Consider the following 27,222-nt stretch of genomic DNA (forward strand, 5'->3'; position numbering starts at 1 on the left):
ATCCAATCGACCGCTGCTAATCGGTCATTTCGCCTCGCTGTCCCTCTCGTTTCTCTCGCAACCCAGAGGAAGAGAAGACGAGCGAGAAGATGAACGGCGGCGGCGCCGGAGCCGGAGCCAGCGAAAGCAGCAGCAATAGTCCGAGACCAGTAGGACGGAGAGAGAGTCCATGGGGAATGCCGGAGGGAGATCATCGTCAGCCCAAGCCCCATCGGTGCAACGATCGAGCCGAAGATGTCATCCAAGTAAATATTCTTTCATTACATCAATTGTAAACTACGCGTAGCTATCGGCATGCTTTTGCTTGAACTCCCGTCGTGGATAATGTGGATTGGTGTTGATTTCTCGAGTTTCGGTCTTTGATAGCTGGCTTCTGGACTCTATTAAGTGAAGTGTTTGCTTGGACAAGGGTTTGAGATTAGGAGAATTTGATTGTAATTTGTCGTACGTGCATGTAAGCTTATCCAAAATTAGTAATTCCTTTGGCTGATCCCTACTGAGAAAGCAGTCAATCTTCCATGAATTGTTGCCTGTTATTAGGTCTTCAGTTCCGGGTCAATTACAGAGAATCTTGTCAGATCATGTCAAAGTTGAACCAAAATCTTCTCTTAATTGATAAAGATTTAGCCTTCAGAAGCTTACAGAGCATACAAGAAATCTGTCTAGAAACAAACTATGAACTCCCACTAAATGGATTAACTACTAGCAGGCAACAATGCTGTCACCAGAAATATATGTTAGCGGTAGACAATGGTAGTTGCAAAACTATGTGATAACATTGCATACAAATATAAATGTTTATCAAGAAAAAGATATTTTGGTGATTCTTATACTGCTTATGTCTGCCTCTCGTGATTGGAAAAGAAATGGGTTAACTGTAGGCTTGACTTCCATATATATGGGATTTTGTATAATTCTGCATAAATTATGTGATACTAGAAGATCCAGTACCATGTATATGCATGTAATTCATAGGTGTTTTTTCCAAAGAAGCTAGTTCTATGAGCTAATGGAGTTTGAGAAGGGGCAATATAGGTTTTGGAAACTTCATTGAGGGTGCTTGTTGGTTTGACGAAAGATTATTCTAGTAAGGTACCTCTTTAAACAATATTTGAGGGAACCCTTCTTTTTGTATGCTTCCAAATCATATATTATAGGTGTTTTTACAGAGCTTCCAAGAGACTGAAATTAGTAGAGCCCTTCAGGTTTGTATAGTTAAGCATGGTTTTGATGAGGCATAGTTGTTGTGAGCCAGAATATGTGCCTTTTGCTTATACTTTTCTAATTGTTCCAGTGTATCACACTGCCTTACATGCATGGTTTCTATTTCCTCCTTACATTTTAATTTACTTACATTTCCTTTAGTTATATCTTAATGCACATTATCTTTAATTCTGAAAATTTTAAGGGAAGGAATAAACATTTCCTAATCTAATTATTCAAACCATAATACAATCCCAATTTATTGCTTTCTGATATGTGAATGCTCATTACCTCCTTAAGATCATGAATGTTCCTTGGCCTCAAATGCCCCATGTCAAGTAAGTTGTAATCTTACAACTTCTTCTCTTTCTCACTCTATGTCGAGCTTTCTCTATCACCAACCTAGAAAAAGCCCAGGGAAAGTAAAATAAACCTGGGAGCAATCAGGGCCAGCTCAAGGGTTGATGGGACCCTAGGTGATAATTAGTTTAGTAGCCTTCTAAAAAATAATAAAAATTATTAAAATTTTATTTTTCTTATTTTTTGAGATATAAAATCAAAAAGTAAATCTTTTTCAATTGATAATATAGACATGAGAAAAAGATTTGAAAATGTAAAAATTGAATAAGTAAAAAATGTGAAAAATTTACAGGTAGGTCTGCAAATTAAAAATTTACTGATTTACTTTTGTTATTTTTTTAATGCCCAAATCAGTACAGATTCCCCAGATGAAAGTTTCGTCGTCCAAATAATTATTTTATCAAATTGTCCTCCTAAAATAATACCACTTCTTGCCTTTTTTTTCGTTATGTTATTAGTTTACACCACATTATTCATTGCCTAACACTGAAAAATGATCCGTAGACTTAAAAAGTTGGGGGCCTATTTATCTAAACGACATCTCACTATACATTGTTTAATATTAAAAAATGATCCATGGACTTGGGAAGTTAGGTGGCCTCCTCGTTCAAATGAAATAAAAAAATAAATAAAGTGTGAATTCAAAGAAAACCATCGTAAAATAAAATAAGTAATTTTACATCTCAAAATATAAAAAAAATAAATTTTAATTAATTATTAATTTTGGGGCTTGGGAGCAATCTCCACTAGGCATAGGCCTTAGTGGCCTATGCCTTCAGCCGGGCCTGGGAGCAATCCCCACGTCTCAGACACTTTACTGTGGGAAAGGAGTAAATCCACTGCCTGCTCCACGATCAATATAATAGGCAATTGATAATAGCTTGTGTGCTTCAAATCCAATTTTGAATCACATATTGTCTTCCTATGATCTATGATCTGTTCAAAGAACACATTGGAGGAGGCCTTCAGAAGCCTAAATCTGCTTTTAATGAAGCAAACACTCTTGCATTGGAGAAGTTATGGTGTGGTGATTATCAGAAAATCTGGAAGAAGATAAGGAAAAGAATGAATTTATTTTATTTTTTATTTTGACTGGATGAAGTCTGGAAAAGAATGAATTTAGCTGTCATGTAAAACTCTCTGTTAATCAATATGCTAAATTTTTGGAGTACACTGCATTATTGGGAGGTGATTGCTACCATATAAAATCAATTTAGTTATGGGTGTATGGCTATCCTTTGGATTTCTAGACATCTGAATGTGTTTGACCTGCTAAAACACTGGATTTCTTGACTGTAGGATTGTCTCTAAGGATAGCAAAATATTATGAACGAAATACAGCTAATGAAAAACTTGTTTCGAGGGTGGATTTGGACAATAAACTGAAACCTCTCTGCTTGGAAACTTAATGGAAACTTTTCAGATGCTTAAAGTCTGACCACAGTTTTTGAACTCTGTGGAAAGTTGGGGGTAACTGATAAGAACGTTGTTTACTTAGTTTCTTCTGATTTGTTATAATCTTAAGGCTTAAATGTCAGCAACAATACATGGCAACATCTTTTGGCATGCTTCTTTTGTTGTCCTCCAGTATTACTTTTTAAATAGAAGTTCTGTTGTTCTTCATCTAGGTTTATTGAAAGGTTCTACACTTTCATAATAAACCCCTCTGTTGTTTCGTATGCTTTTCCATGGTAGTTTTTGAATGAAGTTTCAGTTTCTGTTCTCCTTGCCGTGCCCTTTTCTTGCCGCTTTGCTGGAAACTGTGGGATAAGCTAGGAATGAGATCATTCAGAAACCAATATCCATGTTGTTAAAGGAAATAAATATTCTGGCTAGGTTTGAGATGTGCAGATAAACCATAGGCATCCAAACTTGAGAAATTTTATGAAGTTTGTGTTAGAAAAATTAAATAAAACGCATTTACCTCCGGCCATTATTTGTATGAAAAACCTGAATTGCAATTGAGTTGAATGCTTCCAATCAATCAGCCAAATGCACAACGATGGTGTATGCCTTCAGATTTGGACTTGATTAGGGACCCAAACTGCTTTCCACTGTCTGTATGATTGTGTACTTTTTTCAATAGAGAAACCCTTTATTTATAGACTAAGTAATGTCTATCTTCATTCAAATTAATTCCATCAAATTAGTTTGATTCAATTTGAAAAACAATTATCACTCTTTATCTAGTGGATAAATACTATAGGAAATAATTACCTAATGGTTTAAAAGATATTTCTTAGATAAATAGAACCACCTAATAATAATTATACTAATTGATAATTAAAGTCTCCAACTTGGTCTGTATATTTTATCTGACCAAAGAAACACCTTATATCCATATCTCATTATTCTTAAGAAAGAAATCAAATACATGAATCATGACGATAGGTCATCTATAATTGAGTATTACCTTCCATGTATCACAATGCATCTAATTTCCTTCCCACTAGTCCCAATGTGATAACACAACTTCATGAATAAACCCTATGTTTATTTGGGTCCAAAACAGTTTGTTATTCTCAAACATAAATGTGTACACCCAAAATGAGAAATCAACAAACAACTAAATAAGAGTTTCATTACATCAATAGTTGTTTATACAACTAAATCATATCGTGAGACCAATTCCCATTCGTTCTACATGATCCTTAAAACTATTAATTTGCATGCCTTTAGTTAAAGGATCAGCTATCATCAATTCAATGCTAATGTGTTCTATGACCACTTTACTTTCCTTAACACGTTCCCTTATGGCTAAATACTTAATGTCGATATGTTTACTTCGACTACTACTCTTGTGGTTTTTAGCCAAGAAAATAGTAACTGAATTGTCACAATATAACTTAAGTGGCCTAGATATAGAATCAACAATTCTAAGCCCTGAAACAAAACTCTTCAACCATACACCGTGCGATGTAACCTCAAAACAATCAACGAACTCAACTTCTATAGTGGATGTAGCAACTAAGCTCTGTTTGGCACTGTTCCAAGACACAGCTCTGCCGGCTAACATAAAAATGTATCCAAATGTTGATTTTCGAGAATCAACGCAGCCAACAAAGTTTGAATCCGAGTAACCTTCCACCTCCAAATGATTAGTCCGTCTATACATGAGCATGTAGTCCTTAGTTCTTGGAAGGTACCTCATAACCTTTTTAGCAACCCTCCAGTGGTTCAAACCTAGATTACTCTGATATCTTTCCAGCATTCCCACTGTAAATGCAATGTCAGGTCTTGTGCAAACCTGAGCATACATTAGACTTCCAACAGCTGAAGCACATTGAATGTTGTGCATTTGTTCCTTTTCAAGTTCATTTTTCGGGTATGGATCCAAATTGAACTTGTCACCCTTCACAATGGCTGCTACACTCGGTACACAATCTTTCATCCGAAATCTCTCTAACACTTTGTTGATATAGGTCTTTTGAGACAATCCCAAAATGCCTCGAGATCTTTCCCTATAGATCTTTATGCTAATGACATAAGATGCCTCACCCATATCTTTCATATCAAAGTGTTTAGAGAGGAATTGTTTCACCTCATGTAGCAAACCCTTATTATTGGTTGCAAGTAGGATATCATCCACATATAGGACAAGAAAACATATTTTGCTCCCACTAACCTTTTGGTATATACATTGATCCATGACATTCTCTACAAAGCCAAATGAAGAGATAATATCATGAAATTTTAAGTACCATTGTCGGGAGGCTTGTTTCAATCAATATATGGATTTCTTAAGTTTGCATACCAAATGCTCACCATCACTAGAGGAGAATCCTTCTGATTGTTCCATATAAACCTCTTTCTCTAGTTCTCCATTAAGGAACGCAGTCTTCACATCCATTTGATGCAATTCCAAATCAAAATGTGCTACTAATGTCATTATTATACGAAAAGAATCTTTCTTATATACAGGAGAAAAAGTCTCTGTGTAATCGATTCCCTCTCTTTAAGTGAATCCTTTAGCAATGAGTCTTGCTTTATTTCTTTCAATGTTGCCTAATGAGTCTTTCTTAGTCTTAAAGAGCCATTTATACGAAAAGAATCTTTCTTAGATACAAGAGAAAAAGTCTCCGTGTAATCGATTCTCTCTCTTTGAGTGAATCCTTTAGCAATGAGTTTTGCTTTATATCTTTCAATGTTGCCTAATGAGTCTTTCTTAGTCTTAAAGACCCATTTACAGCCAATGGCCCTAGCCCCATTAGGCAACTCGACAAGATCCCAGACTCCATTAGTTGCCATGGAATTCATCTCATCTTTCATAACATCATACCACAATTTGGATTCATTACAACTCATGGCTTGTGAAAACGTTTCAGGATTATTTTCAGTTCTAATGTTATAGTCAGATTCTTGAAGATACACAACATAGTCATTAGGTATGGTTGATTTCTTCATTCTAGTTGATTTTCTTAATGTTGTGTCAATATTCTCCTGAGGAGTATCTTGCACAACTGGATCTTCTAAATTGCTATCAGCAGCTTGTGAAATATCAAAGACTGGTTGTATAACACCCATTTGATCTTAAGGGATACTATGGACTTTAGTCAGTCTTTCACTTGAAATAAGAGTTAGAATATCTGAATAATCTTTCTCAGAAAAATCCAAAATCTAAGATTGATTACTCCCACTAATCAAGTCATTCTTAAGAAATTTTGCATTTCTTGATTCCACAACCCTAGTGATGTGAGATGGACAATAGAATCTATATCCCTTGGATTTTTTCGCATATCCAATGAAATACTCACTTCCAGTCCTTGGGTCTAGTTTCCTTTCTTGTGGATTGTAAACTCTTACTTCAGACGGACATCCCCAAGTGCGTATATGTCACAAACTTGGTTTTCAACCCTTAAATAACTCAAATGGCGTCTTAGGGACAGCCTTAGTTGGAACCCGGTTTAATATATACGTTGTCATTTTAAGAGCTTCAATCTACAAGGATTTAGGAAGCTTAGAGCTGCTAAGCATGCTCCTCACCATGTCCAATAATGTTCGGTTTCTCCTTTCAGCTACACCATTTTGGTCCGGAGACCCTGTTATAGTGTATTAGACCACAATCCCATTTTTCTCGAGAAACCTAGCAAACGAACCAGGTGTCTGTCCATCCTCAGTGTATCTTCCATAATACTCTCCACCTCTATCTGACCTCACGATCTTAATGTGCTTATCACATTGTTTCTCTACTTCTGTTTTGAAAACCTTAAAGACATCTAATGCTTCGTTCTTGTTATGAAGCAAATAGAGATACATATATCGTGAATAGTCATCAATAAATGAGATGAAGTATTTCTGACCATACGCGTCCATATCTGGATTACAAATATCCGTATGTATGATCTCCAATATTTTTGTACTCCTCTTAGCACCTTTCTTTGACTTATTAGTCTGTTTTCCCTTATGCAGTTTGCACAAGTATGAAAATCAGTAAAATCAAGAGCATTGAGCACTCCATCATTTACTAATCTTCTAAGTCTCTCAATGGAGATATGTCCCAATCTCCTATGCCATAACATAGAGGAATCTTCATTCATTACACATCTTTTAATACCTGCATTGATTTGGGCATGCATTACATTATAAGAGGCATTGTTTTGTAAATTAATTTTGAAAAGACCATAAGACAATGTACCATTCACAACAAGCTCAGATTTATAAAACAAATCAAATGAGTTTTTCATAAAATTAAAGGAATATCCAGAGAGTATGAGTCTGGAAATTGAAATTAAATTCCTAGAGAAATTAGGAATATAAAAAGTCTTTTTTAAATCTAAAACAAAGTCAGAATGTAAAATCAGTCTGCATGTCCCAATTGCCTCCACATGTGAACGCATCTTGTTGCTTGAATAGATCCTTTGTTCACTTCCCACTGGTTTCCTCTGGTTTAGAAAACCCTACAAGGTATTTGCAACATGGATTGTAGAACCAGATCAATCTATCATGTGTTATGACAAACATCAATCATATTAGATTCATAACATACAAGTGAGGTTATATTATTTTTCTTCTCAACCCATGACTTAATTTGAGGCAATCCTTCTTCAGGTGTCCTTTCTTTTTGCAAAAGAAGCACTTGGATTCCTTTTTTACATTAGGCTAGATGGGTATTTTACCTTTTCCTTTACGCCTTGCTTGAGTAGACTTATTCTTTCTTTGAGTGGCCATATATGCACTATCTCCCGTTTCCATAATTAGCCTCCCTTCTTCTTAAACATATATGGTCAATAATTCATTAATAGACCATTTATTTTTATGTGTGTTATAAGAAATTTTAAAGGGACCATATTGTTGTGGGAGAGAATTTAAAATTAAATGCACAAGGAAAAAATCAGACATCATAACCTCCAGGGATTTCAATTGAGCTGCAATGTCCCTCATCTTCATGATGTGCTCACGCACATCTTTAATACTGGTGCACCTCATTGATGATAATTTTGTCATTAGGGTGCTAACAAGTGACTTATCTGAAGACTCAAACTGTTCATCAATAGCCTTTAGCAATTCATTGACTGTCTTGCATTCTGGAATTGAACCACGAATACTAGCAGAAATCTTAGTTCGACTGAACATCATACTGAGACGATTTGATCGCTCCCATCACTCATGCTCAGCAATCTGAGCCTATGTGCTAGTAGGATTGACTGCATGTGGTTTGGATTTCCAGATTGCATAGTCGAAGTCCATGCACCCTAATTGCAGAAGAATCCTGTCTTTCCACTCCTTATAGCTATCACCATTCAAATCAGGAACGTCACACTTCATATCAGATAAATTCACTGGTAAAGCAACTGCAAAAATAAACATATAATCATACTCATGTAACTGAATGCAAGGCTACTATAACTTAATGTCATGTTTTACCAGTGTAAAGCATGCAACAATTATGAATCAGTAACATATAACAACTGTTTGTGAGCTAAGTTACTACATTTAAATTGATTCATAATATAAATTTTATGATGTGACTGACAAATTATATTTCTTTTCTTAATTCCTGTGAGTAAATTAAGAAAAATAATTTATTATCACATCCTAATTAATCACTCAAATACAACAAAAATTCCTGCGGGATAAAATTTATTGTATTCAGTATGATTAATCACAATTAATGTCATTTAACCTCATGTGATCTTAGTGACTCAATATATAATTTTAATTAATTAAAGATGTTGTGGCTAGTCTCTAATTAATCAAAATCATATTAATCACATGACATTTAAATAATTTAATCACAATAAATCATGCATAAGCAAGAAATTAATTTATGCATATATAACACCAATAATTATGCATAAACAATATCAATTCACTTAATTATGTATTAAAATTAACATGAGAATATAATTGATTGCATATGCATAAACAATATCATGATCAAAATTATAAATAATTCACTTAAGCATGCAATTTAATAATTAAACAAGAGATTAATATGAACAATTGCATGAAAAATTAATTATTGAAATCTGAAAAATTAAATCCCACTCTTGCTTTCAGTGTTCTAAAAGGTGATAGGCGCTAGTCGGGCGGCAGACTGACGTCTAACGCCTGGGCCACCTAGGCGGCGCCTAGAGTTTTTTTTATTTTTTATTAATATATTAACAAATATTAAAATAAATGATGTAACAACACTTGCTTGTAAATATTAAAATATTTAAAATATTAACAAAGGCAGCAACAAGGAGCAGCAAGGAGACGACTCGGATGCGAGCAAATATTAAAGCTCGGTGTTGCAGCAAAGAGCAGCAACTTGCTGCTTGATGCTTGCTGCTGCAGCAAGCACGCAAGCTTGCGTTGCTGCAACATGCAGCAAGGAGCAGCTGGTGGAGGTGGAGGAAGATGGATACATACCGAAGGAAGCAGCGGCGTGCGACGACAAGGCTAATAGGAATGGAAAGCAGCGACGGCAACTCTGCAACTGCAAGAGACGGTGGTGGCGTGCGAGCATGAGAGAGGCGACGGTGACGACGACTCTGCAATAGACAATCGGTGGTGGTGCGCGCGAGAGAGAAGGGGAAAAAACAATCGGCCAGGCTTCATGCGGCCATAATCGGCCAGGCATTCACACAGCTAGGCGGCCAAGGCGGTCGCCTAGGCGTCGCCCGGTACCGATTAGCCGAGCCGGCGCCTAAGGTGGCCGATTAGGCCACAGTCGGGGCGGCCAGCGGCCGCCTAGGCCGCGTTTTAGTTCACTGCTTGCTTTCATGTGGGGTTAATTCAAACACAATTTTGAGACATATTTAGGAGAAACAGACCTCACCAATGGAATCAGGGACCCCAAAAACCTTAAGTGGGACCCCTTCCAAGGCAAGGTGGCTACCTAGGGCAGTGCGTGGGCCTCACGCGCCCCAAGGCGCGTGGCTGTGCTAATGCACAGCAGAGCGCATGGCGCATGAACCTTATGCGCACCCCATGGCGCGTGAATAACACGCACCCCTAATGGCGCGACCCAAATCCGACTCGGTGGGTCGACCCAACAACCCAATGGGCCGACCCACCTTCTTCTTCCCCAACAAACAGCAAGGGTTTTCAGACCCTTGTCGTCGCCGCTGCTTCTGAAATGCCAACACCTACACATCGCCACCGACTGCCATCCCCGCCATTGCCAACTGCCATCGCTACCAACAGAGACACCGCCAATCGCCATCAGCGACGATGAACGTCGTGTAGGTCCGCGACGCGCATCAACAGCGATGCTGTCATGACCGTCGCCTTCTGCTTCTCTATTCATCAAGACCATCAGCCCACACCCATGGTGGTCGCTTATGCCCAGAATCGGCCATGGCAGAACGCATCCAGCCAAAACGATGACCCACGTCATCGGCCAAAAGCCAGCCATGATCGTCGACCGGCCATGGGAAAAACCTAGGATGCGGACACAGTGAAAAGCTTTGGCTGTCGGCCATGGAAAAACTTAAAGCCAGCCGTTCGGAGATGGCCAAGCAATCGAAAAGCCGCAGTCAGAAGGGCGTCCATGGCGTCTGGACAAACAAAAACAAAGACCCATAGCGTCCATCAACAATAATGTAAAATCAACAATGACCCATGAATGGCCACGACATACGCGGGCACTAGCGATGTTCATTTACTCCTGAAATACAAGCAATAACATGCCAAAAAATATCGCAAAAAATAATGCTATATTTTCCCAATCAAAAATCATTATACAACGATATTTTCAATAAATAAGGGAGAGATAGAATAGGCTCTGATACCAACTGTTAGAAAAATTAAATAAAATGCACTTACCTCCGGCCATTATTTGTATGAAAAACTTGAATTGCAATTGAGTTGGATGCTTCCAATCAATCAACCAAATGTACAACGATGGTGTATGCCTTCAGATTTGGACTTGATTGGGGACCCAAACTGGTTTCCATTGTCTGTATGTGACGCAGCGTGTAGCGCGAGTGTGAAGAAAACACACCAAAATAAACCCTTGAAAGAGCAAACTTCAATAGCCGAAGCTTGGCTTTCAAGAAGACGCAAAAACAAGACTGTTTTGCTAAGAAAACCCAAATAGGTTGCTGAAATTTGATTAATAAAAACTTGATTACAAACTCTAGATCCTAGGCATATTTATAGTATTTGGCTAATCCAAATTCATCTAATATTTGGAAAACAAAATCCAACTAGAATCCTAATAGAAATAAATCTTAATCCAACATGAAGTAGAATCCTAAATCAAGTAGAAATATGAAATTGAATCCTAAATCAAGTAGAATTCTAAAAACTTAAGAAGTATTAAAATATTGTTCCGGCGTGGTCGAGAGTCAACTTTGGGCCGGGTCTTGATTGGTGACCGCATCATTCACGTCCACTTGAGAAGAATTCGTCCTCGAATTATGATCTGGGTATGACAACTCAACATCCGGCAAATACAAAGAAAGATCAGCAACATTGAATGTTTTGGAAATACCCATATGATTTGGCAAATCCACAACATAAGCATTATCATTGATCTTCTTTGTAATCTTGTAAGGACCATACTTCTTTGGCTTGAGCTTGTTCTGTTGTCTTGTAGGAATCCGTTCCTTTTTCAAGAATATCATGACTTCATCTCCAACCGCAAATACCTTGTGCTTCCTATGCTTGTCAGCTGCTGCCTTGTACTTCTTATTCGCCTCGTGCAACTTTTGCCTGACATCTTCCTGAACTGCTTGAACGTGTTCGGCTAAGTCACTGGCTGCAACACTGAAACCTGGTACCTTTGGCAATTTTACCAAATCCAATGCATGATTAGGAACTTTCATGTATACGATAGAGAATGGTGATCTTCCTGTTGAGCTATGTACGGCGTTGTTGTAGGCAAATTCTGCTTGAGCTATGACTAGGTCCCATTGTCTTGGCTTGTCTTTGCAAACACTGCGAATCAGATTTCCTAAGGTACGATTCACCACCTCTGTTTGTCCATCAGTCTGGGGATGTGCTGTGCTACTGAAATTCAAAGATGAATCGAACATTCTCCACAAGGTAATCCAGAAGTGACTCAAAAACCTTATATCACGATCCGAAGTAATAGTTTTAGGGACTCCATGTAGTCTAACAATCTCCTTGAAAAACAGTTTGGCTGTAGCTACTGCATCTGCCGTCTTCTTGCATGGGAGAAAGTGCGCCATCTTGGAAAACCTGTCAACCACTACAAAAACAGAATCCATACCTCGTTGGGTTCGCGGTAGACCTAACACGAAGTCCATAGACAAATCTTCCCAAATAGCATTGGGAACAGGCAATGGCATGTAAAGACCGGCGTTAGAAGAGTGCCCCTTAGCTGTTTGACATATATAACACCTCGCCACAATAATAGAAACATCTCTCCTTGCTCTTGGCCAATAATACCTTCCCATAACAGCTTCAATAGTCTTGTCTCTGCCAAGATGCCCTGCTAAGCCACCACCATGCAAATCCCGAATAATTTTCTCACGAAGAGATGTGCAAGGGATGCACAACTGATTTCCCTTCATGAGAAACCCATCATGCACATAAAAATCTCCTGATGGTTGCTGAGACATGCATTGTTCCCACACATGTTTGAAATCCTCGTCTGTCGCATATAATTCTTTCAAGCACTCAAACCCAACAATCTCAACACTAAGGGTCTTGATCAAACCCACACGCCTACTCAAAGCGTCTGCCACTCGATTATGTTGTCCCGACTTATGTACAATTTTATATGGAAATTTATCAATAAAAGCAGACCATCTAGCATGCATATCACTCCTCAATTGCCTTTGGCTACTCAAGTACTTAAGAGCTTGGTGATCCGTGTAAAGAACAAATTCTTTGGCAATCAAGTAATGTTCCCATATCTGAAGAGCCCTCACTACTGCATAAAACTCCTTATCATAAGTAGACCACTTTCTTCTGGCTTCACACAACTTCTCATTGAAAAATGCAATTGGTCTCTTCTCTTGGGACAACACAGCACCTATACCCACTCCACTCGCATCACACTCAACCTCAAACAATTTGTCAAAGCTTGGCAAAGCTAAGACAGGAGCGGTACATAATTTATCTTTTATCAAGGTGAAACTTTGCTCTTGTTCTTCATCCCAATGGAACTTTCCTTTCTTTAAACACTTAGTAATTGGAGCCACAATACTACTAAAGTGTTTGATAAACCGCCTATAGAAAGTTGCTAACCCATGGAAACTTCGCACATCACTGACATTTTTAGGAGTTGGCCACTCTCTAATAGCTCGCACTTTTTCCTCATCTACCTTTACGCCCTCTTTACTTATAACAAAGCCCAAGCACAACAAGCTCTCACTCATAAAAGTACACTTCTTCAAATTAGCATAAAGTTTGTTTTCCCTCAACACACTCAACACCTCTCGAATATGCCCCTCATGCTCATTAATAGACTTACTGTATATCAAAATATCATCAAAATACACCACAACGAATTTACCAATGAAAGGGCGTAATACTTGGTTCATTAGTCTCATGAAAGTGCTTGGTGCATTGGTTAGTCCAAAGGGCATGACTAACCACTCAAACAACCCATCTCTTGTCTTGAAAGCTGTCTTCCACTCATCTCCAGGTCGAATTCTAATTTGATGATAACCACTTCTAAGGTCAATTTTGGAAAAAATCACAGCCCCATCAAGTTGATCAAGCATGTCGTCGAGCCTAGGAATTGAAAATTTGTACCCAATAGTAATTTTGTTGATAGCTCTACTGTCAACACACATCCTCCAACTCCCATCTTTCTTTGGTGTCAATAATGCTGGCACTGCACATGGACTCATGCTAGTCTGAATGTGCCCTTTTCTCAACAATTCCTCTACCTGCTCACACAAAATCTCATTCTCCCTAGGACTCATCCTGTAGTGTGGTAGGTTAGGCAAGCTAGCACCAGGAACCAAGTCAATGTGGTGTTGAATATCTCTCATAGGAGGTAGCTTATTAGGCAACTCCTCAGGAACCACATCATGAAATTCCTCCAACAATCCCTGCACCTCCACTGGAATTTGATTTACCTTCAGTAGCTCACTCACACTCTCTCCCTTGATAACCAATAAGTGAACCTCTCGAGTATCCTTACACTGCCTCACAAACTCTGTGTGTTTATGTGTAATGGTAAGAAAATTTCGCCCCTCCACTTTAGAAGCTTTGGTTTGATTCTTTTCCACTATGGGTAACAAAGTATAACGCACACCTTCTTTCTCAACCTGATATGTGTTCTTCCTACCCGAGTGCTTAGCATCCACATCAAATTGCCAAGGCCTCCCAAATAAAATATGGCAAGCATCCATATCAACAATATCACAATAGACTTCGTCGGAGTACTTACCAATAGAGAAAGGCACCTTGCAATGTTCATCTACATGTATGCCACCAACTTCTTTGATCCATCCAATCATGTAAGGGCTTGGATGTTTTTCAGGAGTTAAGTGCATCTTTGCCACCACGTCTCTTTCTATGATGTTCTCCTGACTTCCACTATCAATAATCAACTCAAAGATTTTTCCTTTCACCGTACACCTCGTGCGAAAAAGCTTATGCCGTTGAGTAGTATCTTCATTCTTTTGAGATAGTATTAACTTCCTCACTACACAGGTATATTGCCCATGTCCATAATCTTCTTCGTCATCCTCCCCATCAAGCCCGCAATATACTTCCTCTTCAGCAACATCTTCCTCTTCCTTTTCTACAATGTTAACTGTTTTCCTCCTTGGACAATCACTAGATCGATGCCCAACCTCATTGCACTTGAAACATTTTAAAAGAATAGGCTTTGCATAAGGATTAGGGGATTTTGGAAGATTAGAAGTAGTACCTCGAATGTTTCCCCCCGTTGTAACCTTATTAAGGTTGACTGTATGGGGTGGATTGGAGGGTTGCGCTCCTTGATCCGACTTGCCTTTATCAAAAGCTGGTTGTTTATTTTCATTCCCACTATACCGACGATAGTTGTCATTACGAGATCTCTCACTCAACATTAACTCAGCCTTTAAAGCTAAGTTCCTTGCTTCTTGCACACTCAGAACCATCTGAACCCCAATTTTATCACGAATAGCAGGGTTCAATCCATTCAAGTAACGAGCTGCTTGTTGATTGTCACTTTCTGATAATTGGTTTCTCTCCGCCAATCGCAGAAACTCAAAGGTATATTCATTCACACTCTTCATTCCCTGTGTACATCTTTGATAAGCTTCAAACATATATTGTTCATAGTCAGGGGGCAAAAATCTACCTCTTAACAGCTGCTTCATTCATCTCCATGTCTTAACTGGCAGTCGGCCTTCCCTCAATCTCGTTTCTCTTAATCGCTCCCACCAAACAGATGCACCGCCTTTCAACCTGTAAGCCACTAACTTTACTTGTCGTTCATCTGGGATCTCCATGTATTCGAAAAAACGGTCAACCTCAGTGATCCAATCCCAGAACCCCTCAATATCAAGATCTCCACTAAAGGTAGGAATATCAACTTTTAGTTTATACTCATCGTTGCCCCAGTGGTTGTACTGATGCGCATTCCTCCTAACCCCTCTACCACCAGGGTTAGCTATTGCTCGACCAAAATCATTCTCTTTATCGCTATCTTCAATCACTGATCTTCTAGGATTAACAAGGACATGATTAATGGGTGGTCTTCCCGCTCCGGCTTGATTCACCCCATTATTCAGGTTCCTGTCATCATCAACTCGTAGTAAGGTGCCCAATTGGTTGCTATGTTGCTCCAATCGCTGCTGGATAGTACGAGTTACTTCCCACTGTTCTTCGATTGCTCTCCAAACTGCAGACAACCCCTGATCACCGTCACGAGGCTGGTTGCTACCGTTACCTTCAAGATTGGCCATCTGATTGGTTGATTAACCGCTCTGATACCACCTGACGCAGCATGTAGCGCGAGTGTGAAGAAAACACACCAAAATAAACCCTTGAAAGAGCAAACTTCAATAGCCGAAGCTTGGCTTTCAAGAAGACGCAAAAACAAGACTGTTTTGCTAAGAAAACCCAAATAGGTTGCTGAAATTTGATTAATAAAAACTTGATTACAAACTCTAGATCCTAGGCATATTTATAGTATTTGGCTAATCCAAATCCATCTAATATTTGGAAAACAAAATCCAACTAGAATCCTAATAGAAATAAATCTTAATCCAACATGAAGTAGAATTCTAAATCAAGTAGAAATATGAAATTGAATCCTAAATCAAGTAGAATTCTAAAAACTTAAGAAGTATTAAAATATTGTTCCGGCGTGGTCGAGAGTCAGCTTTGGGCCGGGTCTTGATTGGTGACCGCATCAGTATGATTGTGTACTTTTTTCAATAGAGGAACCCTCTATTTATAGACTAATTAATGTCTATCTTCATTCAAACTAATCCCATCAAATTAGTTTGATTCAATTTGAAAGACAATTACCTAATGGTTTAAAAGATATTTCTCAGATAAATAGGACCACCTAATGATAATTATACTAATAGATAATTATAATAATTGCAATTAATCTAATAGATAATTACAGTCTGGACTCTAAAACTCTTTGGTTACGTTGAAATATATTTCATTAATGCAACTCTTTGAATGTGTCTTCTTGGCATCTGCGATCTGTGTAAGGCCCAGCCTTTGGGCCTTGTTAGAGAAGGCACAAAGGGGGAGAGCCAGGCCCATATGGCCATATAAAAGCCCTAGGGCTCCCATCCCTTCCCCCTTCTTCCTTCCCGTTACCAACTCTCTCTCTCTCTCTCAATCGATTTTGGGCAAACCAACTATAAGGCCTTTGGGCTTTGTTAGAGAAGGCCCAAAGGGGGGAGCCAAGCCCAAATTGACATATAAAAAGGCTAGGGCTCCCATTTTCTCCCCCTTTCTTCTTCTCTATTGTCCAACAATCTCCCTCTCTCTCTCTCTCAACCGATTTTGAGCAATCTAACTTTTGGATCCTAGATCCGACCACATTTTCACCGTAAAATCGACCCCGATCTACAACAAGGTAAGTTTTTTATTTTCATTAGCTTTACTTTTAGCACAGATTCGTGAGAGGTGTATGTATATGCGTGTAGGCGTGTTGGCCGAAACTTTGAGCTCAGAGCTAGAAAGATCTAGCCGTTGGATCTTGTTGATTTTTGGATATGTTAGTCAATGGGGTTAGAGGTGTTGAATGGGTACCTCGGATCGCCGGAAAACGTCGCCCGCAGTGGCTGGCAATGTGCTTTGTATTCTAGCCAAAATTTAAAAGCTAGATCTACGAAGATCTAGCCGTTAGATCTCGATGATTTTTTAATATGTTGGTCTATGAGGGTAAGGGAGTTGAGTGGTGACCTCAGATCGCTGGAAAATGTGGCCGGCGGCATCAAACAACTTATTTTTAAATTTGGCCAGAAATTAAAAATCAGATCTACGGAAATCCAACCATTAGATTTGACTCATTTTTGTATATATTGACCTCCATTGCTAGGCGTTTCTAATGGTAAGTTCTGATTGTCAAAATATTCGGTCGGTGGTGGCCAGAAGTGGACGCCGGCAGTGTGGCTGGCCTAGGTTGTTTTATTTTGGGGTTTTGGGCCATTGGGGCAGCATTTGGGTTGGTCCAAATCCTAGGAGATTTAAATTTTGTATTTAATTAACTCTTATATAATTTGATAATTTTGTTAGGTTATTTTAGCATACCCCAGCCGAGAGGCCTTTGAGGGAAATCCCGCCTCTTCTATAACACTATGAGTGGGTAAATTGTATTATGGTGGTATTTGTTGCATTCATACCTTTCATTATTCTAATATTCTATATATACTATTCATGATTTCGTTGTGAATTGCATACGGGAAAATTAGAGTCCATATTATTTGTTTTGCACATATTGACACCTGTGATTGATTGCATTTTTGTTAATGTGGATTGTGAATAGTGATACTTGTATGTGATATATTACTTGTAACATTGATAATAACAAATGTTGGTATGAAATGTGTGTTAAATGGAGTAACAGTTAGAGCCTGTATCGCTAACCACAGTAAGAGTTAACCGTTGGTGCACCACGTATGTATTAGGGTGTGAGATAGTCCACCCTGGATGGGCATGAGATAGTCCGCCATTCTTGTTTATATCCAACATGAGATAGTTCGCCAAAGTGGATTTTGGTGGTGTTGAGATAGTCCGCACCAAGGAAATGATATGTGTGAATTCTGGTTCTAAATGGTTTACTCTCAATGTGCATATTTATTCATCATCTTTCATTCGATATTATGTATTATTTGAAATGTCATGGCATGATGATCTATATTGTTGCATTGATTCTATACTCCCCCCATTATAACGCTTTTTACCCTTTACTAAGCCAGTGTCCGGCTTACCTTTCAATATTTCAGATTTTGTAGGTTGACATCATTTTAACGGTAGGAGTCGTGGTAAATGATTCTACTTCATTTACTCTAGACATGCTCTGGCTACAGCACATGTATCTCATCTCACGGGTTGAGTATAGGGAAGTTAATATTCCTTTCATATGTAAAGTGAGAAATTTTGAATATTATAAGCATGTAATGGATTTATAGTCCGGTAGGCACTTTAATATCAGTTAATGGAAATACATTTATTTTGTTGTGTATATAAAATGGTTAAATGTTTGAAGGATTATGTGTATTGTAAGGCTTATTATTCCCTGTTGGAGTTTGTGACTCCTCGAGGAATGGTGCCGGTCACGGTCCCTGATTTTAAGTCGTGACAAAGTTGGTATCAGAGCTTAGGCTTTAGAACTTTGGAAAATAAAACGGAAACGAAATGTTGGGTGTATGAATAAGGGGTTAAACACTTTCACATGCATTGTATTGCATACACTGTAGTCCGAAGCAAGTTTTTGGTAGGATAGGTATGAGTATGAGTCACGATATATTCACAACCTTACTATGCCATGGACTCTAGGTCCCTTTTTGCATATCATGACTGTGCATGTAGAATTCTATGTGATGTGGCATACTGTTTTGTTCTGTATAATGAGTCGTTTTAATGTTGCATACAGGAAATCATGCCTCCTAAGACTCGAGGCGGTGCGGTCCAAGCTCGTGGACGCGGCAGTTGCAGTGGCCGTGGGAGAGGACAGGCTGCTCCTATCTTGCCTGTACCTTCTTGGGGTGCTTGCCGATCACGTAGGGACGTTGTCGAGCAACACTCAGGAAATGGGGATGCTGATATCCTCCAAGACACCAGAGAAGCAGGTGGACCTTCCAACTTGTCTATAGAGGACAGGATTCACTTGGGAGTACAAACAGTAGTAAGTGAGGTGCTGAGGACTTTGGAGATTCTCGGGAGTGGATCAGTATCTCAAGATAGAGGTCAGGCCTTACCAGAGGAGCAAGACCAGGGGGTAGACATTCCCTTATCAGAATTTATGCGATATGACCTGCCCAGGTTTAACGGGGATAGCAACAAAGTGGAACCGAAGGGGTTCTTGGAGGAGTGTGTGAGGATTGGAGAGGCTTTAAGGTGCAACCAGCAGAGACTTGTAGAGTGTGCCACCTTTCTACTGCGAGGGTCGGCGTATAAGTGGTATAAAAACCTAAAGGAAGCTAGGATGTCAGGTGCATCACTACTAAGGTGGAAGGAGTTCAGTGATGGGTTCAGGGAACGATTTATTCCTGAGGTAGTGAGGTTTGCCAAGGTCCGAGAATTTGAGGAGTTGAGGCAGACTCCCGATATGACGGTAGGGGAGTATTCTAGCATATTCACTCACCTGGCTGACTTTGCACCTATGCTGGTGGCCACCGAGCAGGACAGGGTGCAGCGGTTCGTGAATGGATTGGTGGGGCCCATTCATAGGGTGATGGTTGCCTCTCACCTTTCCACATTCGCCAATGTTCTTAGTGCGGCCATGAGGATGGAGAAGAGTACTATGAAAGAGCGAGCCCAAAGAGATGAGTGCAAGAAGATGAAGCTTGATACCACTGGGCATGGCGGTGGGAATCAACAACACAAAATGAGACCCTAACAACAATCACAGCAGCATCAACAGTATAGAGGAGGGTTTAGGGGTTAAGGACAACGACCATTCCAGAACAGAGGTGATAAGCAACATGGAGGATTTAGAAGGGGTGGCCAGGGTGGTAGAGAGGCACCACTCTGTCAGTCGTGCATGCGGCCTCACCACGGACCATGTCGATGACTAACAAGAGCCTGCTTCGGGTGTGGGGAGATAGGCCACATTCGAATGGATTGCCCATATACTCATCAGGAGACAGGGCATGCAGCTGGGCTTGGGACTACTCAGGCGACGCCAGTTCAAACGCAAGCCCTATTTCAGCCTTTACCACCACCTTCAAGTGGTAAGGGCCGAGGAGGTAGAGGCCAGGGTGGCCACGTGGGAGGCAACACTGGGGGGTATGTGAGGGTCTTTGCCATGACGCCTCAGGATGCCGAGGCCAGTAATGTTGTCGTCACAGGTATGATTTCCATTTCACATACTGATGCCTTGGTTTTGTTTGACCCAAGCTCTACACATTCATATGTCTCACGAGAGTTTGCCCCGCGTCTAGGTATAGAACCTTCATCTTTAGAGCGACCTATGATGGTAGCTACCCCTACCGGTAACCCTTTGGTAGTAGACACAGTGTACCTGGGTTGTGTGGTCACTGTGGCTGGGCGAGACACGATAGCTAACTTAATCTTGCTAGGGAATATGGGATTTGAGAGCATATTAGGAATGGATTGGTTAGCTCTTGTCATGTCACCTTAGATTGTAGGCAAAAGAAGGTGTGTTTCAATCCTCCTATTGGAGATCAATTTTTCCTTCAATGAGGTCAACCCCTTGTGGCTAAGGACGTTATATCTGTATTGGAGGTGAGACATCTATTAAATGAGGGGTGTTAGGCGTTCCTAGCGTTGGTGCGGGAGACTTATGAGTCAGAATGTGAGATAGGGCAGGTGCCTGTAGTGAGGGAGTATCCAGATGTATTTCTTGAAGATTTGTCAGGGGTACTGCCGGAGTGGGATATAGAGTTTTGTATAGATTTAGCTCCAAAGACTTGACCAATTTTGATACCTCCGTATCGTATGGCTCCAGCCGAGCTAAAGGAACTTAAAGTACAAATCCAAGACCTTTTAGCTAAGGGCTTCATTCGCCCAAGTACCTCACCATGGGGAGCACCTGTGCTCTTTGTGAAAAAGAAGGATGGGACTATGAGACTTTGTATCGACTATAGGCAGTTGAACAAGGCAACTATTCGGAATAGATATCCATTACCCAGCATAGATGACCTATTTGACCAGTTGCAAGGTGCCCAGTGTTTTTCCAAGATTGACCTAAGATTAAGTTATCACCAACTTCGTATTAGGGGAGATGACATCCCTAAGACTTCTTTTAGGACTCGATACAGTCACTGAGTTTTTAGTAATGTCCTTTCCTTACAAATGCCCCGACGACATTTTTGGACCTCATGAACAGAGTATTTAGACCGTACCTTGATCGCTTAGTCATTGTGTTTATCAATGACATATTGATTTCCTCAAGGAGCCAAGAGGAGCACGAACAACACCTTAGGGTAGTGCTTTAGATCTTGTAAGAACATAAGCTATATGCTAAGTTTTCGAAGTGTGAGTTCTGGTTGGATAGCGTGGCATTTTTGGGCCATGTGGTGTCCAAGGAGGGCATCATGGTTGACTCTAAGAAGATTGAGGCCGTGGAGGAGTGGTCTAGGCCTACCTCGGCTAGCAAGATACGTAGCTTCCTAGCTCTAGCGGGTTACTACCATCGGTTCGTCAACGATTTTTCAAAGATAGCCACTTTATTAACTCGTTTGACTCAAAAGAATGTCAAGTTCAAGTGGTCTGATGCTTGTGAGGAGAGTTTCTTAAGACTTAAGGGGAGTTTGAATACAGCTCCAGTGTTAGCCTTACCTTCAAGGGAGGGTGGCTATGTGGTCTTCTGCGATGTCTCTAGGATTGGACTTGGTTGTGTCTTGATGCAACATGGCCGAGTCATTGTCTATGTCTCAAGGCAGCTGAAGAGGCATGAACAAAACTATCCCACCCATGACCTAGAGATGGCAGTAGTGGTGTTCGCTCTTAAACTGTGACGACACTACCTATACAGTGAGACTTGCAAAATCTATATCGATCACAAGAGTCTTAAATATATATTTGAGCAAACGAACCTAAACTTAAGACATATGAGATGGATGGAGTTCCTCAAGGATTACGATTGCACCATTATATACCACCCGGGCAAAGCCAATGTAGTAGCTGGCGCTCTAAGTAGGAAGTCGATGGTTAACCTAGCCCACATTGTTGAGGTTAGGAGACCTCTAATACGTGAACTGCATAGTTTGGAAATGAGCGGTATGTGCTTCGGGTTGGGCGATACGGATGTGTTCTTGGCTCATGTCCAACTTCGTTCCACTTTAGTCGAGGAAATCAAGGCAGCTCAGTCTAGTGATCCATCCTTGGCCAAATTAATGGAGGTAGCCCATAAAGGTAAAGTTAGTGAAGGCAAGGCTAAGGAGTTCATGGTGGACTCTGAAGGGGTTTTAAGGTGTGGGGTGCGCTTATGCGTTCTTGATGTGGATGGCCTAAGGCAGCGTGTGCTGAGAGAGACGCATCATTCGATATACACCATGCACCCTGGTGCAAATAAGATGTATCAGGACGTTAAGATGTTATGTTGGTGGAATAAATTGAAGGAGGATGTGACAAAGTTTGTAAGTCGATGTGCGGTGTGTCAGCAACTGAAAGCTGAACATCAGAAATCAAGTGGGGAGCTTCAAAGGATACCGATCCCTGAATGGAAGTGGGAGAGACTCACCATGGATTTTGTCGTAGGATTACGACATTCAGGAAGGGTAGCAACTCCATATGGGTAGTTGTAGATAAATTGACCAAGAGCGTTCTATTCATACATGTAAACATCAGTTATACAGTACCTCGATATGTTTAGAAATACCTAGATTACGTGGTTAGGTTGCATGGAGTACCACTATCCATTATCTCCAATCGAGGGACTCAGTTTACTGCTTAATTCTGGAGAGAGTTCCAAAAGGCGCTAGAGACGGAGTTGAACTTTAGCACAACATTCCACCCTCAGACTGATGGGCAATCTGAGCGGACCATTCAAACCCTAGAAAACATGCTTAGATCGTGTGTGATGGATTTTGGGAGTGACTGGGTGAAAAATCTACCGTTAGTCGAATTCGCATATAACAACAGTTATCACTCCAGCATCCAGATGGCCCCATATGAGACACTTTATGGTAGATGATGTAGGACTCCAGTAGGATGGTTTGAGGTAGGCGAGGTTCAGCTAGTTGGGCCGGCTAAGGTCCATGAGACCATGGAGCAAGTTCGATTGATTAAAGAGAGGCTATTGGCAGCCCAGAGTCGACAAAAGTCCTATGCGGATCGTCGTAGGTGTCCCTTAGAGTTTGGAGTCTGATATAGAGTATATCTCAAGGTGTCACCTATGAAAGGGGAGATGAGGTTCGATAAGAAGGGCAAGCTTAGCTCTAGGTACATTGGTCCATTTAAGATTTTGGATCGAGTGGATGCAGTGGCATATCGATTAGATCTCCCTCCCCTTTTTGCAAATATACACCCCACGTTCCATGTGTCGATGTTGAGGAAGCATAACCAGATCCATTACAAGTCCTTCCCCCACCGACCATTGAGATAGTGCAGATAGACAAGGATCTTAACTATGAGGAGCAGCCAGAACGCATCATTGATAGGCAAGTAAGAAGGCTTTGAAGTAAAGATATTGTCTCCACAAAAGTGGTATGGCAAAACCACACGGAGGTCAAGGTCACGTGGGAATCAGAAGGCGCCATGAGAGAAAAGTATTCCTATCTATTCGACACTTAGAGTATAGCTAAAATTCGAGGACGAATTTTCTATAAGGGGATGAGATTGTAAGGTCCATCCTTTGGGCCTTGTTAGAGAAGGCCCAAAGGGGGGGAGCCAGGCCCATATGGCCATATAAAAGCCCTAGGGCTCCCATCTTTTCCCCCTTCTTCTTTCTCGTTACCAGCTCTCTCTCTCTCAATCGATTTTGGGCAAACCAATCGTCCGATCTTAGATCTGACCACATTTTCACCGTGAAAGCAACCCCGATCTACAAGAAGGTAAGTCCTTTAGCTTCATCAGCCCTATTTTTAGCATAAAATTGTGATATATGTATGTATATACATGTGGGTTGGGTTAGCCGAGACTTTAAACTTAGATCTAGTCGTTAGATCTTGCTAGTTTTTGGATATATTAGTCAATGGGGTTAAGGATGTTGGGTGGTTGTCTTGGATCGTCGAAAAGCGTCGGCCACAGTGGCCATCAGCGACTGGCAGTGTGCTTTGTAAATCTGGCCGACAATTAAAAGTTAGATCTATGAAAATCTAGCCGTTAGATTTAGCCCATTTTTTGATATATTAACCCTCTTGGCTAGGCGTTTCTAATGGTAGGTTATGATCGTCAAAATATTCAGTCGACGATAGCCGGAAGTGATTCTGACAATGACCGATGATGGATGCCAGCGACGGCGACAGTGTGGCTGGTCTAGGTTGTTTTATTTTGGGGTTTTGGGCTGTTGGGGCAGCACTTGGGTCGGTCTAAATCCTAGGGGATTTAAATTTTGTATTTATTTAATTCTTATGTAATTTGATAATTTTCTTACGTGATATATTGCATATGGCATTTGATAATATTAAATGATGGTATGAAAAGTGTATTAAATGGAGTAACAGATAGAACCATGTATGCTAACTACAGTAAATGTTAGTCATTGGTGTACCACGTATACTTTAAGGTGAGAGTGGATCTATCCTTTCTTGGCGAGAGTTGTTCCGCCATGATGCTTACTTGGCAAGAGTGGTTCCGCCGAAGTGAATCTTGTGGGTGAGAGTTATTCCACTCCAAGAGAATGGAATATGTAAACTTTGGTTCTGGATGGTTAATTCATATATGTGCATGTTTATTCGTCATCTCCTATATTGTTATAAGTATCATTAGACATACCATGATATAATGATTATTTTTGGATGCATTGATTTTATATTTATCTCATTATAATGCTTTTTACCCCTCATTAAACCAGTGTCAAGCTTATCCCTTAATATTTCAGATTTTATAGGTTGACATCATTTTTGTCGGTAGGAGTCGTGGTAAACAATTCTACTTCATTTACTTTAGTCATGCTCTAGCTACAGCACATGCATCTCATCTCACGAGTTGAGTATAGAGAGGTTTAATGTTCCTTTCGTATGTAAAGTGAAAAATTTTGAATATTGAAAGCATGTAATGAATTTATAACTCGGTGGACACTTCAATATCAATTAAAAAAAATGCAATTATTTTATAATGTATATGAGATTTTTAAATGTTTAAAGGATTATGTGTATTGTAAGACTTGCTATTCCTTGTTGAAATTTGTAACTTCTTGAGGGATGGCACCGGTCACAGCCCTGGATTTTGGGTCGTGACAATCTGTTTGTCATTTGTGGTTCATTTTTGGCATTTACTCTTCTGGCCGTTCCGAGGTTAAGGCCATGCTTACTTGTTTATGCATTATGAGCTTATTTTGTTTTTGTAATATTGTAGGCATGCTTTGAAGGCAATCCGTTTAAAACTGTTCCTGGCCCTTTCAAACTCTTCTGGCAGTGCATGCGCTCTAAGCCCGGGTAGGTTTCTCTCATTCGTTTGTCCATAGTTTAAGCCCCTTAGAAAGCATCCACAAATTCTATCTTCTGCCAATCTTCAAAAATTCTCGACAGTCGCTGAAGATCATTGATTATACGATGACAGATAATTAGATGATTTTTCATGAAAAAGTTACTTAGGGTGCATTTGATAGAGTTGAAAAATAAAGGTGGAATTCCAATTCTCACCCCAACCCCTAGGAATTCTAATTCCTTGATTTTAAGAAAAATATTCACTTTTTGAGCTAAAATGGAATTCGAATTCCATGGAATTGAAAAGCTGTTTGATAGAATTTTTTGAAATTTAGATGAAAAATGAATTCCACCCTCATTTTCTATGTCTATCAAATGCACTCTTAGGTTTTGTTCATTTCAAAGTAAATGTTTTCCGACTAAGTTTTTCCTGTGTCTGATAAATCAAAATGAATGTTTGGGTTTCAGGGAAGAACCAACAGAGCCATTTTACTATTTGCAATTGGATCCCCCAACAAGAGAAGTGAAACTTGAGTAGACCTTATTGTCTCCTGATTCAATAGGTCTGTTTTCTTAATTGTCCTCCTTATCTCTTGAGTATCAAGTTTTTTATGGTTTATGACCAATCTACCAACGTGAGGAAACATTTCTGTTCTGGCTTTCAAGTATTGAATAACATGTGACAAATGTTGTCTAGTTGGAGAACTGGCTGATAATCTGTCATGTCACGATGAACACATTTTTGCTTGTCCAATTGCCCTGCAAATAGAACTACTAGCAGTAATTCACATTTCTACATTGAAACAGCCAGATTTTCCCAGAACTTCAGTAGCTCAAAACAAAATCCCTTCTCATCAAACTCTTACCATATTCATTACTAAGGGTTTGGGTATCCCAGGTGGTGTCCAACATCTCATGTTTACAGTTATTTTTCATGAACCCCAAAAAAGATATCTTGCCATATTCCCTGTTGAAGTGATAGTGATATCTTTGTAATTACCCGTCATTATAATGAGTTCTTTTTCCTTATATTTCAAGTTCTTACATTTTAATTTCTTATGTTCATTGGCTCCATGGGGGGGGGGGGGGGGGGGGGGGGGGATTTGAACTCAAATCTAATACTTTAATAATCATATATCTAAAGGATGAGTTTTTAACTTAAATTTCAAATAATAAATAATATAATCAAATGATACTATCCAAACGATGTAATATCTATAGTCAAAAGAGATTCATAATTAGAAAATCTCTACTATTATATGATTATGCATGAGCTTTTTGTAATTAGGAGTTCATGTTCCAATTCTAGAAATTCTATTTTAGAAAATAATAATAATAAGGTTAATATAAAAAAAACCTCTTTTAATGCAAATTAAATAAAAAAAATTGCCTGTTACAACATCTTTTATATTTAAAAAATACAGCGTATTACTTTTTAATTCTACTAAAATATCTAGTGAAGCCTTCACTAAAAGTCATCTAATACAAGTATACAACAATATTAACATTTTCATCTTCAAACTTAAAATTATACAATCCACGAGTGTAGATCAGTTTTAAATCTAGGATC

At 39.6% G+C, this 27,222-nt stretch overlaps 1 protein-coding gene across 2 annotated transcripts; it reads left to right on the plus strand.

The window, feature by feature from the left end:
• Positions 1-26,681, plus strand: LOC127791975 (uncharacterized). 2 transcript variants are annotated; one of them, XM_052322217.1, is made up of 4 exons: positions 97-245; positions 19,031-19,226; positions 25,582-25,661; positions 26,121-26,681. In XM_052322217.1, exons 1-4 carry the CDS (start codon positions 235-237, stop codon positions 26,188-26,190), a joined length of 357 nt encoding a protein of 118 aa, XP_052178177.1. In that variant the 5' UTR covers positions 97-234; the 3' UTR covers positions 26,191-26,681. The 2 variants fall into 2 exon arrangements, with proteins under 2 accessions (XP_052178179.1, XP_052178177.1); XM_052322219.1 differs by lacking the exon at positions 19,031-19,226 and having other exon boundaries at positions 1-245.
• Positions 26,682-27,222: the final 541 nt, after the last annotated feature.

This window comes from Diospyros lotus, chromosome 15 (genome assembly GCF_014633365.1).
Source record: "Diospyros lotus cultivar Yz01 chromosome 15, ASM1463336v1, whole genome shotgun sequence".
NCBI lineage: Eukaryota > Viridiplantae > Streptophyta > Magnoliopsida > Ericales > Ebenaceae > Diospyros > Diospyros lotus.